The sequence below is a fragment of the Crotalus tigris genome, unplaced genomic scaffold (genome assembly GCF_016545835.1).
Source record: "Crotalus tigris isolate CLP2741 ecotype Arizona unplaced genomic scaffold, ASM1654583v1 scf7180000019004.2909048, whole genome shotgun sequence".
Lineage (NCBI taxonomy): Eukaryota > Metazoa > Chordata > Lepidosauria > Squamata > Viperidae > Crotalus > Crotalus tigris.
In genome coordinates this window covers 696,990-716,670 of record NW_024097319.1, presented here as the reverse complement: position 1 = coordinate 716,670, position 19,681 = coordinate 696,990, and the positions used below count along the sequence as shown (strand labels likewise).

General features: G+C 36.7%; 1 protein-coding gene across 2 annotated transcripts in view; it reads right to left on the bottom strand.

Annotated features, from left to right (window-relative positions):
* PLXNC1 (plexin C1) overlaps positions 1-19,681 on the bottom strand; it is an 83,660-nt gene that overhangs the window by 23,882 nt on the left and 40,097 nt on the right. For both annotated transcript variants that reach the window (XM_039358172.1, XM_039358171.1), the window contains 7 exons: positions 16,322-16,458; positions 8,667-8,846; positions 7,651-7,735; positions 5,711-5,917; positions 5,411-5,599; positions 2,764-2,857; positions 1,106-1,207 (listed from right to left, as the gene is read on the bottom strand). In XM_039358172.1, the coding sequence (XP_039214106.1) occupies positions 1,106-1,207; positions 2,764-2,857; positions 5,411-5,599; positions 5,711-5,917; positions 7,651-7,735; positions 8,667-8,846; positions 16,322-16,458 (994 nt within the window). The remainder of the gene's footprint in view (positions 1-1,105; positions 1,208-2,763; positions 2,858-5,410; positions 5,600-5,710; positions 5,918-7,650; positions 7,736-8,666; positions 8,847-16,321; positions 16,459-19,681) is intronic.

Genomic DNA, 19,681 nt, shown 5'->3' with positions numbered 1-19,681 from the left:
AATTTTGATTCAATTGAATAAAGTTTTTAGGGAAAAAGGGTTACAAAGACGTAGAGAAATAGAAGAAGAGATTAAATTAAAAGAACAAGAGTTTGTTCTTAATCCAACTGATAATAATTTAAAGGTATCTATAAAGATGCTTAAGGAACAATTTAATATGCTGATGGCAGATCAGGTGGCTACCAATCTGTCGTATATGAGACATAATACTTTTTGTAACGCGAATAAGCCTGGGAGGTGGTTGGCTTACCAGTTACGAAAGAAACAGAAAGCTAGAATTATAGAGAAAGTAAAATATAAAGGTATTGAGGTTTTTCAGCAAAATTTGATTAAAAAGAGTTTTTTAAATTTTTATACAAAATTATATTCAAGTGATAACATAAAGGATGTGGATATAGATAAATATTTACAATCAGTGCATTTTCCTAAACTTTCAGAGGAACAACAAAATGGGATGAATAGATTAATTACTGTGGAGGAAATTGGTTTAGTCATTAAGCAGTTAAAGGTTGGAAAGTCTCCGGGAACAGATGGACTGACCTCGAGGTATTATAAGACTTTATCTGAAGAAATGATGGAGCCATTAAAGGAACTTTTTAATAGTATTTTGTTGGGTTCACAAGTTCCTCCTTCTTGGAAAAGAGCTTTTATATCACTGATGCTAAACTTAACATTATTGCAAATGCATAAACCATTTGTCTATTCTAACAAATTTCTTTATGTCTTATTTGTGATCCTGGCAAGGTCTGCATACATTTATCTATTACTGACCTCTTTCTATTAGAGTAGACCTTGTAGTCTATGTTTGTTTATTTGTACATATAGTTCTTGTTTCCTACGAATAAGGGGAGATTGGCTAAAATGAGCACAGAAACATTGCAACAGTAAAGGCAGCTTATGAAAGGATTAAAGAATATTAAAGGTTTTTTGAGGAAAAAGATGTTCCTCCACAACTCTATAATGTGGTGGGGTAATTTAATACAAAACCAAAATTCTGTATTTGATATAATAATAAAATAATTTAATAAAAATAATGCAACAATTCTGGGAATTCTTACACCCAAGTGTCAATTCATTCACATGCATTCTGCAGATATAAATTTACCTTCCCGTATTTCTTTACGAAGTTCACATTCTAATAGCTCCAGATGTTCACTCAATTTTCGATTTAATTGTTTGGACTTTCGCTGGGTGACAAAAAATGCAACTAAAAAAAAATAACATTAAGCTAACACAGAGGTGTTAACATGTCATCTGTCCTAATAAATATATATTTATAATTTGTTTTAAAAGGACAAAAATAGCATTTTAAAATATCTGAAAACTGGTGCAGTTCAGAATGGCCAAGTTTAAACTGACATGCAATGTATTTAATGTATTTAAATCAATACATTAAAAGTATCTGCACACTACAAAAACAAAGAATAGTAGTAGGACTGTAGTTAGTAATAGAAGCCCTAAGCATCCTTCAAAATTTTGGGAATAGTATTTTCCTACAAATGCTTTCCTTTTTGTCATTCCACATCATCACAAATCCTGACAAGGTTTGGAGGCCTCTGCCTAGGAGGAATAATCCACGGGGTATTGGTGGTGGTTTGTTCTCCAGGTTTGTGGTTTAGTTTTTGAAAGTTCTGTCACCACACTAGGTAACATCATCAGCGAACTTTGGTTGAAGTGTCTTGCTTCAGTTCTCTTCTGATTTTATAAATCTTATGTGGTCAGTTAGTCACGTGACCGACTAGTCACACCGTGTGAGGGTCATCTGGTGCTGAGGTCACTCTGACTGGACATCATGTGAGTTGGCCGGTGGTCGACGCCATGGTCTCTCGATTGATCCAACTTCTTACAGAATCATAGGCTGGTTGCAGATGGATGTGTTTGTTGATTGACCAGGCTTTGACAAATTGTGGCATATAGTGGCATGACCAATAATTTTTCTTCTATCCAAGTTGAACTGGTATTATTCAGTGTTGATGTGAGTCGAGATCAGGGATTTGTGGTTATGTCGACAGATTGCTAGTTGGTGTTCATGGATTCTTGTGCACAGTTGTCATCCTGTTTGTCCAACAAAGAATTGGTTGCAGTTGTTGCATTTGATCTTGTAGATTATGTTGCTGTTCTCTTCTTTCTGTACTTTGTCCTTGGCTCTAGAAAGCTCTTGTTGGAGTTTTGATGTTGGTTTGTGGACCACCATTATTCCCAGAGGATGAGGAATTCTGGTCCCCATTTCTGACACTCCTTTGATGTATGGTAGAGTTTGTTTCCATGCTGTAGCTGACTGTGTGGTGTGATGGGGCCTGGGTAATGTGTGTTGGAGTATGAAGGTTTTGAGTAGCTATTGAAGAAACATTCAGAAACTAAACAACAAGCCCAGAGAACAAACCACCACCAACATCTCCCAGACAAACTACAAATATTTTCCACCAGTCAACAGGGTTCATTATGCTGATGGAACTAAAGAATTTATATAACTCAGTCTGAGGCTTTGGGAAGGTTTTGCATATAGCAAGGGAGAGAAAATAATAGGCTGGATCATTAGTCAGATACGGTATAAGCAGAACTTCTTGAGTTGTGAGATGATTATAGGCAAAGTGCTCTCTGATGACTCTGAGTGAATTTAGCTGATGGTTTTGGTGATCGGCAGTGCTTTGAGCTATATCAAATGGCTTGGTTTATTTTCATTTAGTTTATTTTCATTGATTATCTTATACAAAACTGTTTAGTAACAAATTAATGGATAGAGATAAGTATGCAATTACTTACCCACAATTACTATTGGGATTAACAAAAGAATGTAGAAGAATGAATAGTTCTTGTTTTCATTAGGAACTTCATACACAAAATTCCCCACCTTGACCTATGGATAAATATGACATTGATTTAAATAATGTATATTGTTTATATATTATATATTTATAGAAGACTGCAGTCAATATATATTGAATCTGTTACAGAGATAAAAGAAATTGATATACTCTTTAAATTTCTAAAATAGTTGATAGTAATGTTTTAAATGTATTTGATTATCTTGTCTTTTTACTTAGAGAGCATTCAAGAAAAGCATTATTGAAAGATAGAATTTACTTTCCAATTAAGCAATGAGAGATCTTTCCCAATTATGAAATAGTATGCAACATAAACAGAGGTCCAAGCAAGCATTTCTCCTCTCTCAAAATCAAGAGCAGCTATCCTAAATTCTAAGCATAAAGAATACAGATTACTTGTAATATTCAGTGTGTAGATATTCTATTAATTTAACAAATTAGTTTCCTGATTATATGGAAAACTGCAGAGAAATTATGTGGGCAAATAAGACTGAGAGTCTATATAGAGAGAGAAGCATACAGAAAAAGAGAAAAAACACCGGGCTAAGTGTAATATTAAATTGTATAGTTCAAGATATAATACACTTTTCGACTCTTCCGGTGGTTAGCGCCACGCCGATGGCGGCTTTCTTCTGAGCCGCCCGTCTTGGTATGTGTAAGAGCCTGCAGAACAGTGACAATCAGCTGTTTTGCGGCTCGGAACTTTCCTCCCGGGCGAAGGGAGGAAAGCGAGCTTTCTCCAGATAGAAGTCGAGCTCCTCTGGTCTCTTAGAAATTTTTTTGGGAGAGATGAAGAGTGAGAGCTCCTTCGGAGTCTGGGACAACTCCACATCCTGGGATGCCTTTGTTCTCCGCTCGGGTATTTCCCCTGAACTGTATCCGAAGAGGGATGAGAGGGGAGGAAGAAGGGATGGAAGGAAGTAGGATGGGAGGAAGGGAGGAGGGGAAGAGAGGAGAGAAGGAGGAGGGAAGTAAGGAAGGAAGGTAGAGAGGGCGGATGCAGTCGGGGGGGAGGTGGACGAGCGATACCTAAGGTTATATGTATGAATTTATTTCAAAGGTATTTTTTATAATGTATTGAAAGTATTAAATGTATTGAAAATTTTAAAAAAGATATAATACACTTTTATATAACCTGCAAAACAGAAGAAAAGAAATGTAATGCTACTTTATTCTATCAGATATTATTTTCTGCAAGTAAATATTGTCCTCTTCTCCTTCTCTTTCCCCTAGGGCTATTTCAGTAAATAAAAATGAAATCTAAGTCAATTTTGTTTACTATTGATTATTTTTAGTCACAAAGATGCAAAAGAGAAGTCATGTCTACACTATCACCATTTTCACTTTCCAAACCTTCAGAAGTCATCCAAAAATGATTCATGATCATCTTAGCGTCTGCCCTCAAAATGCTGAACAAGGAATTAAAATGACTGTTACACATGTCCTGCAGTTATGAAAATTCCTCCAAACCATCCCATACAAAGGGAAAGAAAAAAAGGAGGGGGGGAACCCTTTCAATTACTTGGCACATGTAACTTTGCAGAAGATAAAGAGAAAATAAACTTTTGTCAATTTCAGCACTAGCAGCTTTTGCTAAGGAAGTACCCCAAAGCCATCATGTTAGCATTCCAGTTCCAGAACAGGAATCAGGAAAGTTTATTTTCAATAAGGAAATAATGTTCCAGAAGAACAATCCTAGCTTTCTGTAGTATCTTACACTCCATAATTGAGACAGAAATAAATCAATACTTTCCAACGCTGAAGTTACAAAGAGTCTGGAATTTATTTCGATTGGTATGGAATGTGTAGAAATGTTTTAAGTAAAAAAAAAAAAAGCTTCCAAATGCTTGCTTACAGAATCCTGCTCTCATAAGAATAACTTTTGCTATGTGCCTTCATGCAGCATCTGAAAGGTATTTCTCAATTGACAAAAATCTTGAATTAAAAAAATACTAGAGACACATCACAGTTTGAGAAATTGCATTGACACTGCAACTCTGAGAGAAAAGCAGAAGATATAATTTCATTTTAGAGATATGCAGCATTTTATCCAAAACAGGGAAAATGCCTTGGGATCAGTAACTGTTCAAGATCTATTGAACTTAAAACAGGTTACACTTTTTTCCTGATCTTGCACAGTGCTGCATACTCCTGAACATCCCAAATCCTAAATGTGTATTTTCCATGGACCACACTAGCCAATATGTATATTTCATATGAGCCAGGAAGAGTTCAGATTCTCTAAGGTGTGGCTGACAAATACAGCATATACATCCATATCAGATCCAAAGTGTTTTTCTGTTTTGGATTTGACTATGCACAGCTTATAGATTAGATGAATGCTTAGATTCTAAAATGCTTAGATTCAAGCATTACTCACATTGAAAGCAATGTAATTCTATCTGTATGTACATAATGCCAAGGACTGTTTCCAGGAAGGAGACATAAATATTTAGCATATGGAAAAATCTAATTTTGAAGTATCAATATATGATTTACAAATTCAGAGAGATATTTTAAGAATAAAATTTAATAACACAAAGTTAACAAACAAAAGATATACAATCAATGCAATATTTACTCACATAAACTTTCATGCTTGACTTGTTAATCTTGCTGATAAGGTTTTTTTCCTGTCTAGCTCTACAGTGTATTATGTTACGAGTAGCTGTTTTTGAAATATTTTGGACATTGAATGTTATGTTGATCAGATTCTTATCAGATAAGAAAACTTCAAGTTCATGTCTAGAAAGATTTAAGTTGTCTTTTTTTTTCTAGAGAAAGAAATAAAAAAAAATAGAGTGAACCATACAATAAAATCCAAACAATGAAAATTGTTTAAAAGAGAAGTTTTAAGACAAAGAACTTAAAAGCCCATAACTTACATGTATTTTCAATTCCAGGTCAGGTTCCAAATCAGTTATGAGTTCATAATGAAGAAATTTAGGATCAGGATAATATTGAAAGTCACCACAAGATATATTAATATTTTTAACTTTAAGAATAATATTAATAATCTTAGGTCCTTTCTCCATTTTAACAGCTGGAGTTGTAAAACTGCATTCAAAATTATTTTTGTGGCAAGTAAAATGCTAAAAAAACAGTATTGAGAAAATTATAAATTATATTAATACACACACACAATATTGTTAAATGTTGATTTATGCACAGTTCAAATGTTTAAACTTCACTTAATTCAGTGAGATTTGATATTGCTCATATACAGTATATATTCATACGTTTATTCACATACATTTTAAAACACCACTGAGCCATCAGCAGCCTAATTAACTTGTAGACTGAGTCATAACAGTTTTAAATTATATGCACACAAATACAAAATACATTCACATCCAGATTTAATATTTAACACAAAACCATTAATCAGATGATGTTTTATTTAGAGATGGTGATAAGCTATTAAAATTGTTTTTACTTGCTGGGACGAAGGGGGAAGTTACTTAGCATCATTCCGGACTGGCTCAGGGCGTTAGAGTTCCTTTTTCCAGAATTGGTTCCAGTTGGTGCTGATAAGCTCTGTTGTGCAGGTCCCCATAAGAGCCTTGCTTCTCTCCACTCCTATTTAACACTTTTACGGAGCCACTGAATGTAGCCATCCAAATGGCACAAGATCAGGTATCATCATTATGCTTGGTCAGTCAGGGGTTGAGAGGTACAGCTGAGTGTTTTTATCAGCTGCACCTCTCAATATCAACCAACCAAGGATGTTCTCAAATTTCTTTCTCATTATCTGAAATCTGTAGAAGTTTGGATGGAGAATAGGTTTAGGTTAAATTCTAGTAGGAGTGACTGACTAACTGTAGGCTTTAGGATTCGCAAATCCAAGCTGGGGATTTTCCACATTGGTTTTAAATGGGGTTGTACTCACAAATGAAAGCAAATATAATACAGGGTAATGTTGCAGGATCCAATCTGGGTTGGTCACTGAGATCAGAGGTTTAATCTTCCGAGCTTTCAGACTTATGCTGGAGCCCACCCTCAGGGAACTTCTCTTTCACCAGAATGTTGCAATGCCCAAGTTAGAACTAGCGTACAACTTGGAGATAACCTAGATTTTGGATCCTGTTCAAAAAGTATGTGGTAGGCATGGCTTGGAGGGCCCTTGCAAAATATTGTGTGGCAGTTGCATCAGTCTCTGGATTGGGAAGTCCAACTCAAACATTTGTGCCCCTATGAATGCCCTTTTGGATTACTGCTATATGCTGTGCAACCTGACACTTCCTTAAGAACTACACAGTCACATCTGTGTTCACCCACTACTGTCCAAGCTGTATTGATTCCCAGTAGGTTTCCCGGTGCAATTCAAAGTTCATGTTATCATCTATAAAACCTCTCATGACAGTCTGGGTTACATGGGAGAACCATCTGTGCCCAATTATTTCTGCCTATCCCACAGAGTGTGCATACGACAGATGTTATCTGATGAGACCTACAAAGCACTTTCTCTGTCTGCCTTGTAGAAAAGCATAAGCCCCTGAAATTTGGATGGCCCTGATCTACTGGCTTTCTATAAAGTCTGACTTTTTCTCAGGCATTGGACAGTATAGTTAGAGAACCTGTTTTTAGGGGATTGTGGATATTAATATCCATGTTGCCTCTGGTGTGATTTGTTTTGTCCTGTTTTCTGTTGATATTTTTATTATTAATTTTAATTGTAATCAACATCCAGATGCATATGTTGAATGAGTGGCCTTATAAATCTAAATTCTTTACAAGCACTATCAATACATTTGGCCACAATATTCATTTTGATTCATTTAAAGGCAGAGACACCTGGAGGAAAAAGAAAATATACAATACCTACCATTAGGTTTTGTGGAAAGTCACTTAAAATAATTTCATCTGCAATACTCAGATATTTCCCATGTATAGTCACATTGCGACCTCCTCTTGGGGGGGACGACAATAAAAATAATATTAAAATTGGAATTTATTTATAAACAAAAATTAAAAAATCATACAATCTAATTTTCAGAGTTGAATGCAAAGTACATTAGGTCAGAAAATCAAATTTTAATCTCAAATAATCAGGCAATCTACACATTTCTGATTTCAACTATCCTCTCCTACAGCTCTACACAAAGTAGACTGTTTCGGGCAGCTCACTAGCTGTGGCCTTAGATATTGACAACACTTGAAGTGTATATGCATCTACACAATAAAACTGCAATTCCTGCAATATATAATTATATTTCTAAAATGTGAATTTAAACATTCAGGTGTTCAGTGCATTACAGAAAGAATCACCAAAGAAAAATTGTATTTTTAAAAAAAATATGCATAATATACCACAAAATATTTCAGAGCATATAAGAGAAAAGGCTCAAAATGTATTTCTTAGGTTACTTTCTAGTAACTTGTAGTTTAATAATAGTAAAAATTTTATTTTGATCTCATTTTTCTAGTAATGTGAATTTGCTTCACTACTAAAGTGTTCTAGTAAATTGTAGTTTAATAATAGTAAAAATAATTTTATTTTGATCTCATTTTTCTAGTAATACATTGAAAAAATTTGCTAGACATAAAATGTTTCCTGTTTATAAGAAAAAAAAGTGAGAAGACGGATTTCTGTAGCCATGTCATGGTACAGAAAAGTTCATTGTAGTATTTGCAGCCACTTGCTATTTGGGTATGGCAGAGGAATAATAAGCTGTTTTACATAAAAGGGAAAGTTGTAAAGGGCGAGAGAGAGAGAGAAAGAGAGAGGTCTATAAACTTAAAGGATCTACTTCTATCAAAAACAATGCTGTGTTTAGGTTAGAGTAGACTATTAACTTTCAGGTGGTTTAATCTTTTATGATAGTGTAAATTAAATATTACCTCATCCAAGTAATATTTGGAAGGATCTCAGAACATGATGGAAAAGAGACGTAATGTAGTGGAAGAGAAGGTGAACATTCAAACCCGTTTTCCTTTATGCATGCACTCTTGACTTCTTTACGACTTGGTGGTAAACAGAATTTCATGTGTGTGTCATTTAACACTTTAGTAACATATCCCCTAAGGAAAAAGAAAAAAGTGGCCTTTTTTAATGCATTATTACCCTCACTGAAAGTTTCTGCTACCTGAACTCCTTTTAAAACTCATTTTGGTTCCTTGTCGTTCGGGACAAAGCAAGACGCTGCTCCCACCTCCGCGATTATAGAGAACTGGTGAGTTAATTTTAAAAAAAGCGGACAGAGCTGATCAGGGAAATTTTTATTTTGGGGATTTATTTGGACTTTAATTTTAAAGAGTTATTTTCACTTTCTTTTTTTTTGGTTGAGAGGGAAAGTAAAATGGCGATCTGAGGCTTTTTTTTCTGAGTGCTTGAAAGGAAACGGAACGGATTTTGTTACCTTGTTACTTTTTCCTTTTTTTAAATCTTTTTTCCGCTTTTTATTATTATGGTTTTTTGAAAGAGATTTGTGTTTAGTTATTCTCCCTCTCTTTTGTTTACTTTTTTATTCTTGCCTGGGATTTTTTTTGTATTTTTTTTTTTTAAGGAGGAAAGGAAAAAACTTTTTTTCCCCTTTGTTTAAAATGGCTTCAAAGTGTCAAGCTTCTACAGTACCTAAGGTGGCCTCTTCTCAGGTGATATTACCAGCCCAACAACCATCTTCTCCTCCTGTACAACCACTTACGGTAAAAGACTTGCAAGATGTTATGGGAAATGTTATATCTCAAATTAGAGGAGAAGTGAAAGAGATTTTAGTGGAGAATAATAATATTTTGAGGCAAGATATAGTTCTGGCCCTAAAGGGACTTGCTTCTGTTGTTGAAAAGTTGGATTCCTGTGTTGAAGAAGTAGTAGATAAAGTGGATATATTGGAGGAAAAGTTTGAAGGAATGGAAAAAAAGATGGAAATTTCACAAGATGAAATTGTTGTCTCAATACAGAGAGATGGAATATGCTTTAAGAATCAGGGGCCTGAGGGAAAATATGCAAGAAAACTTGAGAGAGATGGTGGCAAATGATTTTGCTGTGATTTTGGACAGAGAAAAGAAGGAAATACTTGGAGAAATTGAAAAAATATTTAGAGTTAACTCTTGGGTGGCAAAACAGAAAAATCTGCCAAGAGATGTGGTAATTTATTTTGGGAAAAGATCTTTGCGCAATGAAATTATACAAACTTTTTATAACAAGAGATTCCAGATTGCTGCACAAGATGTAATAATTTTAAAGGAGATCCCATCCAAAATTCTAAGAAGAAGAAAAGAGTTTGCTTTTTTAGCAGATGAATTTAAAAAGAGGCAGATGCCACTTAGATGGAATATTCCGACTGGAATTGTGATGAGTCACGCAGGGACACGTTATAGACTTAATACTGTTTTTAAAGCAAGAGAGTTTTATACTTTGGTCCTGGGAGCACGCTCAACACCACCTATTGGAAGAAAAGGTAGAACAGCAGTCTGAAGAAGCTGTATTGATGAAAGTTGGGAAAATACAGGCTGAGTGGCACCAACAAGCTGAGATGAAGGAGCAGAGAATGACTCGAGCAGCACATAAGCGTAAGAAAAAGGAACAACAGAAGAAGGAGGTTAAACAAGTTTTACAAGAATTTGTTTCTGAGCCTGTGGGAGGAGCAAGACCTAAGAGATCATCGGTGCAATCCTCGATGGCAGATCTCCAAGCAGTCTTCTCTAGGCTAATGGATGGAGGAGATGGCAAAGCTCCTGATCTGGAATGTTAACGGCCTTAATTCTCCACAGAAAAGGAAGAAAATATTTCATTATTTGAAGCAATATAATAATGATATTATTTGTTTGCAGGAAACCCATATTATTTCTAAAGATCAAAAATATTTAGTTAATGCCCGATTGGGATCTCATTTTGTATCCTTTGCTCCTGGGAAAAAAGGGGGTGTAGTTATTTATATTAAGCAAAATTTATCAGCTTCTTTAATAGACTCCAATCCTCAGGGGAGATATGTAATGATTGAAGTGAGAATGTATGGTAAAAAAATACTTATAGTGGGTTTGTATGCTCCAAATCAACAACAAGAACAATTTTATAGACTTTTACATCAAAAATTGATTTTATTGGATTATAGATCTGTTATATTGATGGGAGATTGGAATGGAGTTTTGGATACATATAGAGATAAAAAAGGATCTTCTACTTCTTTTAAACAGGCTAAATTACCTAAGGCCTTTTTTGATTTGAAAGAGGACTGGGAGTTGCGAGACTATTGGTGAGAACATAATACAGAAGAGAGAGATTTTACTTTTTTTTCTGATAGACATCAATCTTTTTCAAGAATTGATTTTTTTTATTACAATGGATTTATATTTTAGGGTAAAGAATGTAAAGATTTTTCCAAGGACATTGATAGATCATAGTCCTGTGTGGATGGAGTTAACCATGGAAAAAGAGAAGAGAAGATCCTGGAGGCTGAATGAGAATTTATTTAGACAAGAAACAAAGGTTCAGAAACTTAAAGACTATTTAAAGAATATTTTATTTTAAATATGCATAAGGGAACTTCAATGTCAATGGTATGGGATGCAAGTAAAGCTTATATGCGTGGATTTTTGATACAAATCAATAAGGCTTATAGGCAAAAACAGATGCAAAAACGTAAGGAGTTGGAAGATGAGATTAAATTAAAAGAAAAAGCTTTAATTTTGAATCCTTTAGATGAGAAGGCAAAGGTAGCTATAAATTTACTCAAATCACAGTTTAATATGTTAATGGCTGACCAGACTGCAACCAATTTGCTTTATATGAAACATAACACATTTTGCAATGCTAATAAGCCAGGGAGATGGCTGGCTTACCAATTGCGGAAGAAACAGAGGTTGAGAATTATAGATAAAATAAATTATAATGGTAAGTTGGTTTTTCAGAAGGAATTGATTAAAAATCTTTTTTAGATTATTATACAAAATTATATATGGGCAAGAAAGTACAGGGTTCAGATATAGATAAATATTTACAAGATGCTCATTTTCCTAAGTTAACGAAGAACAAAAACAAGAGATTAATGGATTTATTACTACAGATGAAATTATTATGGCAATTAAACAATTAAAACTAGGTAAAGCACCGGGCACTGATGGTTTGACATCAATTTATTATAAAACTTTGATAGATGAGTTGATAGAACCTTTAAAGGAACTTTTTAATAAGATATTACAGGGAACAGAGACCCCCCCGTCTTGGGGTAGGGCTTTTATATCTTTGATTCCAAAAGAAGATCAAGATCTTACTTTACCAAAAAATTATAGACCTATATCTCTTTTGAATGCAGATTATAAAAATTTTTCAAAAAATTTAGCTAATAGACTTATGATTGTATTGAATCAAGTAATACACATGGATCAAACAGGTTTTATAACTGGAAGATATATGAAGAATAATGTTAGACAAATTATCAATCTAATAGAATATTTGGATAAAAATAATCAGATCTCTGCAGGATTGATTTTTCTAGATGCTGAGAAAGCCTTTGATCAGGTAAATTGGCAATTTATGTTAAGATTGGTTGAGGAAATGAATTTTGGAGATAAAATTTTACAGGCTCTTCGAGCAATTTATCAAAGACAAACAGCACAACTTATAGTTAATGGAGGTTTATCTGAGGTATTCCAAATTGAAAAGGGGACTAGACAGGGTTGTCCATTGTCGCCCTTGTTGTTTGTTTTAACTCTGGAAATTTTGCTGATTAAAATTTGGGAATCATCTAAAATAAAAGGAATAGAGATTAATAAGAATAATTATAAATTAAGGGCCTTTGCAGATGATCTGGTTGTTACTTTGTCTCAACCAACTTACTCAGCAATGGAGCTGTTACAATTGATAAATCAATTTGGACAAGTTTCTGGTTTTAAAGTTAATAATAATAAGACTAAAATATTGCCCAAAAATATGACTAATTTGGACAAAGAGACCTTAGTCAGATTGACAGGTTTTGAAATTGTTAATAAGGTAAAATATTTGGGGGTATTTTTATCTGCTTCTAATGCAAAACTGTATAAAAATAATTATGAAAAGTTGTGGCTTAAAGTACAAAAGGATTTAAATGATTGGAAAAAGTTGCAATTATTCTTGTTGGGGAGAATAGCAGCGGTTAAAATGAATGTTTTGCCAAAGTTTCTTTTTTTATTTCAAATGATACCTATTTTGAAGAATGAGGTAAGCTTAGATGAATGGCAGAAAGGTATTAATAAATTTATCTGGGCAGGGAAAAAACCAAGAGTTAAATTTAAAATCATACAAGATGCACGAGAGAGAGGTGGACTCAAGGTACCAAATTTCAAATTGTATTATGATTCTGTGGTTTTAACACTGGTTAGTGATTGGATTAATTTAACAAATGTAGATATACTCCTTTTGGAGGAGTGGGATTTATTATATGGATGCCATGCCTATTTAATTTATAACAAGAAGGTGGATAGGGCTTTTAAGTCTCATATTTTAAGAATTTCTTTACTTCGAGTATGGAAGAAATATTGTAGAATAGATTCAAGAATTCCATTATGGGCTATTCCGGGGCATGCAATAGAAGGAATAAGGAAAGGAGTGAAGATGGATAGTATTTCTTATAAACAATTACTTAATTGGGATGGGAAGAATTGGCAATTAAAACATATAGATGAACTAGCACAAGAAAATATCATTTACTCGTGGTTTCAGTATAGACAATTATTGGAAAGGTGGAAGATAGATTATAAAGTGGGTTTGATTAGAGAGGATGAAAATTTGTGGAAACAAATTAGAGATCAAAGTCGATCTCATATAAAAAGAATTTATGATGTATTAGTGGAGTTGGATTCAGAAACAGAATTAGTTAAAGATTGTATGGTTAAATGGGCTCAAAATTTTGACGAGCCGGTTTTATTAGAAACATGGGAGATAATTTGGGTGAGGAATGTTAAATTTACGCAAGCTCAAAATTTACGGGAAAATTTTTATAAAATGTTTTATAGATGGCACCTTGATCCACAAAAGATGTCTCGTATGTATTCAAATTTGCAACCTAAATGTTGGAGATGTGGTTGTTTGGACGCAACGTATTATCATATTTGGTGGTCATGTAAAAGTATAAAAGCTTTTTGGATAAAGATATGGTGGAATATTCAAAAAAATTTTAAGAGAAGGATAAGATTTACTCCACAATTGTTTTTGTTAGGTATTATTGTTGATTGTAATGATAAAGAAATTATTTTAATGTTAAATCTAATTACAGCGGCAAGGTTGTTGATAGGACAATATTGGAAACAGGAATTTTTGCCTACTTTGGAGGAATGGTTTTTTAAAGTTTCTTATTTATCTGAAATGGCAAAAATTTCTGCTTATCTGAAAGATCAATCGCAAGAGAAATACCTTTTGGTGTGGAAAAGATGGATAAACTTTATACAGTATAAGTATGATATTAAAAGATATTATTTAGCTTTTGAATAATTTATATTTAAAGTTTAAACTTTAATTCAATAAGTATTTTTATTATATATATATATATATATTGGACTTTTTTATTACTTAAGTTTAAATGCTTTGTATTTTTTAGTTCGTGTTAACCCTGTGTTCAGCTCTGGGAAGAGGGGGGGAGGGTTTTTTTGGGAGGGTTGGGAGGTAGTGGGAGAGGGATATTATTGTAAAATTGTAAAACTTTTTTAAAAAAAAACTCATTTTGTCCCCTTTCACCTATTCTGCACTGTCTTCTGTTTTTTCCTTAAAGGCTTAGAACAGTGGTTCTCAACCTGTGGGTCAGGACCCCATTTGGGGTCGAACGACCATTTCATGGGGGTCGCCAAATGCAGTCCGCCATTTTTTCCCCCTTTTCCTTAGCTCTGCTACTCCCTTTTATTCTATTGGCTTTTGAAAGCCAATAGAATAGACTCTCTTGAATAGAGTCTAATTCTATTGGCTTTCAAAAGCCAATAGGAATTGTCCAGGCTGTCTCTGCCAGGCTGAGCCCGCCAAAAGTCCCATTCTGCAAATGGTGCTGCAAGTTGTCTGCAGCAAAGGCGAGCTGTTTGGAAGTTTCCACCCCTCCCTGCTGAGCAACTACTAAAAATGTAAGTAAAAGAGGGCCAGGGGTGGGAGGCCGGCGGGCGCAGGGAGGGTTGCTGGTGCACGTGGGGCCCAGTGGGTGCCTTACCTCCCTTGGGCTGGGCCAGCTGGTGGCCCAGCTGGTGGTCGGCCTGTCTCTGCCCCTTGCCAGCTACGCCTCGGCTGGCGCAGGGGGTGGCACCACACATGCACGGTGCTCCCGGGCAGGGAAAGTCCTTGACTTACGACCGGTTGGGTAGTCCTTGACTTACGACCAGTTGGGTAGTCCTCGATGTACGACCGGTTGGGGTTGCGGCATTAAAAAGGTTGAGAACCACTGGCTTAGAACCTCCCTTCACCTCCATGGGCCTCAACAGTGTTTCTTAATATAAAATATTGTCTACAGTGCTTGATTCTTGTTGACACTCCCATTCACCTCTTTCTTTGATTATCTTTCTTATGGAAAGTTGCTTCCTCTTTCAGCTAGCTCTTTTCTTTGATTGATCTGATAAAACTTTATTCTCTTATCTAAGCACTGTTCACAAAGAATGAAGATATTATAGATTTGTAAACTTCTTCAGCAAACTGATCTTTGCTCTCTCTGTTCCTTCACTCAGACTACTTCTTAGAATCTAACTGCCTCCAGTTATTGCTTGCTCAGCAAGAACAGACTATCTAATCAACTGTAGCTGAAGACTACCAGCTCTCAGTATGCATTGCTTGCAATTGTAACTATTTGGGATATTATCTTGTTACTTTTCACAGCTGAACAAACAATCCCTCGGAGAATTAGCTTCTCCAGAGACTTTTCTCTTTTCTTTGCTTCTTTTTTACTGGCAAATTCCCATTAACTATTCTTGTTTACTTTCTCAGTGTATTGCTCCTTGGAAAGGACTGCTATTTCTTGTAGAGTCTCTGCTTATTCAGGAGGTCAATAAATCACCTATAGTGAGCAATCAGCAACCTTCAGAAGACACTCCTTGCAATCAACATTTTTCTCTTTACTGTTGAACAAATAATCTCTCAGAATATACAGTTTCTCAAGTCACTCAGATTCTCTCTTGCCTCCTTTTCATATTGAAAATGTGGAAGAGCATGGTCAAGGTATACAGTACAGTAAGTTCTAAGAATGATTGTGGAAAATATGAATAACTATCAGGAGTCTGATGCCATACATATTTAACTCTCCTTTATATTTCATTTATCCTATATTTACTATTAATTTTGTTCATAGCTTTATGTCTTCATTTGTACATTTCAGATAAACAAATTCAGTCCAACATTCGACAGAGAACAAGAAAAAGATACACTAATGAATTTTACTTCCTAATTACTAGCAAAGTTCCACTTTGTGGGTTAACAAAACAACAGAACATTTCCAATTTCCATGTATAGGAATTGTAAATCTACATTTCTTAGGTAGACACTATGTGACTATATAGTACAATCACCTGTGCAAACGGTTTCAATATAAAATCAATATATTATTTTGACTCACACATCTCGTTGGCAGCTGCTTGTTCCAGTTATCTCCATCAAAAAATTTGATTTTGTAAAGTTTTCTCCTATGACTAGCACTTCAGGTTTACCTAATGTTGATATGTAGTTCGGTTCAATGGAAATAATTTTAATAGGCTATTGGAAACAAAATAAATGTATATTAACATATCCAGGCAATCGTTTTAAATTAAGTAATAGAATCATGCATTTATAAATACCTTTAACATTCCTTTGCTATTAATGGTTTGGGAGCTAATTTGGTGCAGTAGTTAAGGAACCAAGCTAGAAAGCAAGAGGCCAAGTCCATCCTTAGCTAAGAAAGCTAGCTGGATGACCTTGGGCTGGTCACTCTCTCTCAGCGCAACCCATAGTTATTGTTGTGGGGAAAATAGTAGGATAACGTTGTGTTGTATATGTTTGCCACCTTGACTTATTTGTATAAATAAATAAATAAATAAATGCAACAGTTTTTACATGATACTTGTAGTGTCGCAGTATATAAATAATATTACATAATTTCAATTGTTTTTTATAATAAAGTAACAAGAAAAATAACTAAATTCATAAGAGCTTATAATCTGATGCAGATATAGAGATGGCTCTCAAATGATGATTTGCAGGGACTTGAAGTTATTGACCCATAAGTTGATGCCACCAAAATTACCTTAACCAATGCTTAGCATTACACATTGGGCAACATCAACTACTGTATGAGAAGGGCTAAGCAATGTTTCTGTCTTGATCAAGCTTTTAAAACAATATTTGAAAAGAAGAGGAATATTAACTGTTGTGTCCTGGGCCTGTGCAAGAAGGCTCAGGGCATTGCAAACGGTCCCGGGCAGGTGCAGACTGCCCGGGACCAGACAGGCTGTCGCCAGTATGTGTGCGCATGCGCGGGTGCTGGCGCGCCAAAAGTAGCAGATTGACCCGGGAAAGGCCTATAAAAGGAGGCCGAGAGTTTTGGGCGTTGCCGCCATATTCCACTGTAAGCTGAACTGAAGAATAAAGGTTTCCTGAGAACTACAACTGCTTCTCGTGTCTTACCATTTCGCAACAGACTCAACACTGGCGATGAGGATGGGATTGCCTTACATCGAAGAAGAAAAGGTGTAAGCTTACCCGAGTGAGTCTGGAGCGGCAGGAACGACGTTGACTCGGCAGCTACCCGCCAATCCAGCGTGCATTCGGGGGTAGGCTGGCTGATAGACCCTTCCTGATACGAAATGGCAAAGATTGGAAGGCTTTCGGAATTCGACATCTCACATCCAGAGAGGTGGGAGTCCTACGTAGCCAGGGTGGAAAACTACCTCAAAGTGAACCAGGTGAGGGAAGATAGCTTGAAGGCTGCCACCCTGATATGCGTCTGCGGTCAAGACGCGTTTGAAATCGCTGAGAACCTCACAGCACCTGTCCCTTTAGAGTCTGTCAGCTACGCAGATCTAAAGAAGTTACTGAAGGAGCACTTCCAGCCTAAGATGTCCGTCATCGCGTGGCGCCACACCTTCGAGCAGAGGGATCAACGACCCGGAGAATCAGCCAAGGAGTACATCGCCACATTGAGGAAAGCCGCCAAACATTGCGCGTTCAAGGACCTCGAAGAACGACTGAGGGACCGGCTTGTATGCGGGCTAAGGGATCGAGAACTACAACAGAGACTTTTCGCCAAGGAGGACTTGTCCTTCCAAGATGCCTTGAGAGAGGTCACTGCAGAAGAAGCAGCGGGCGGCGCCATCAAGAACATGCGGCCGATCAGGAACAGCCCAGATGCTACATCCATGCACCAAGAAGAAGTCCAGAGGAACTCCGAGGAGAATCCGGACGAGGAAGTGGATCGTCTCCACCCCACAAAGGAAGGAAAACCAAGAGGAAGCTCTTCAGCTCTCCCCAAGTGCATCGGTTGTGGAGGTCGCCACAAGAGAACTGACTGCAAGTTCCACTCCGCTATCTGCCGGGCGTGCGGAAAACAAGGACACATTGCAGCTGTGTGCCTGGGCCGTCAGAAGGTACAACCTCAGGAAGAATTGCACCTGAAAGGTACCAGGGTCCCCAGCCAGAATAGGGTGGGGTTTTGCGCTTCGCGAAGAAGCATCTATAGGACAGGCACACACAAGCCCATTAAGAAAAAGCTGTCACTTAAGGTGAAGCTACAAGAGGTTCCATTAACTATGGAACTGGACACGGGGTCTGCACTTTCGATCATTTCTATGCACACATTTAAGAAGATTTGTTCCGGCAGCGGAACCCAGGCCAAGTTGAGGCCTTCCGACATTGTGCTAACGGATTTTCAAAACTCCAGAGTGTGTGTTAAGGGGGAGGCCACCCTTAACGTACAGTATAAGGATTTTGAGGGTCCATTAGACCTATTGGTAGTAGGGGGTGAACGAACGAGTCTCATAGGACTCGAGTGGTTTGAGGCCTTGGGAATACATGTCACAGGGCTCAACAGCCTACAAACACTCGACCTACAGGAAGTCTGCAAAGAATTTGCAGATGTCTTCAGCCCCCAGCTGGGCACATTCAAAGGACCCCCTGTGTCGTTAAAGCTAGACCCCACTGTCACTCCCATTAGAATTAAAGCAAGAAGGGTCCCTTTTGCTTTAAAGAGTAAAATTGACACTGAGTTGGATAAACTGATCCAACAAGGAATTCTAGAACCTGTGGATTCCAGTCCATGGGAGACCCCCATTGTCACGCCTCTTAAGGCAAATGGGGACGTTCGCATCTGTGCAGATTACAAATGCACTCTAAATAAGGCATTGCAGCAACATGCCTATCCTGTTCCTGTGGTCAGTCATATCCTGGCCTCCCTCAAAGGGGGGCGCGTTTTTGCAAAGCTTGACCTAGCTCAAGCATATCAACAGCTGCCTGTTGATGATGATGCTGCTATAGCTCAGACTATTGTGACCCACAGAGGGGCTTTCAAGGTAAAGAGACTTCAATTTGGAGTAAATGTCGCTCCTGGGATTTTCCAAAGCGTAATGGGAAACACACTACGGGGTATACCAGGGGTTTGCCCCTATTTTGATGATGTCTTAATTGCAGGAGACTCTACAAACATTCTAGCTGAAAGGCTAAGGGCTGCCCTGTTAAGATTCAGGAAAACGGGACTCAAACTCAAGAAGGACAAATGTAAAATTGGGGTGCCTTCTACTGAGTTTCTGGGGTTCAAAATTGATGCTGCTGGGATTCATCCTGCTGAATCCAAACTAAAAGCCATTATGCAAGCCCCTAGGCCAAAGTCTAAGGCCGAACTACAGGCTTTTCTGGACCTTCTGAATTTCTACAATTCCTTTCTTCCACATAAGGCTAGTGTAGCTGAGCCTCTTCACAGGCTATTAGATAAACAGGCAGTGTGGCA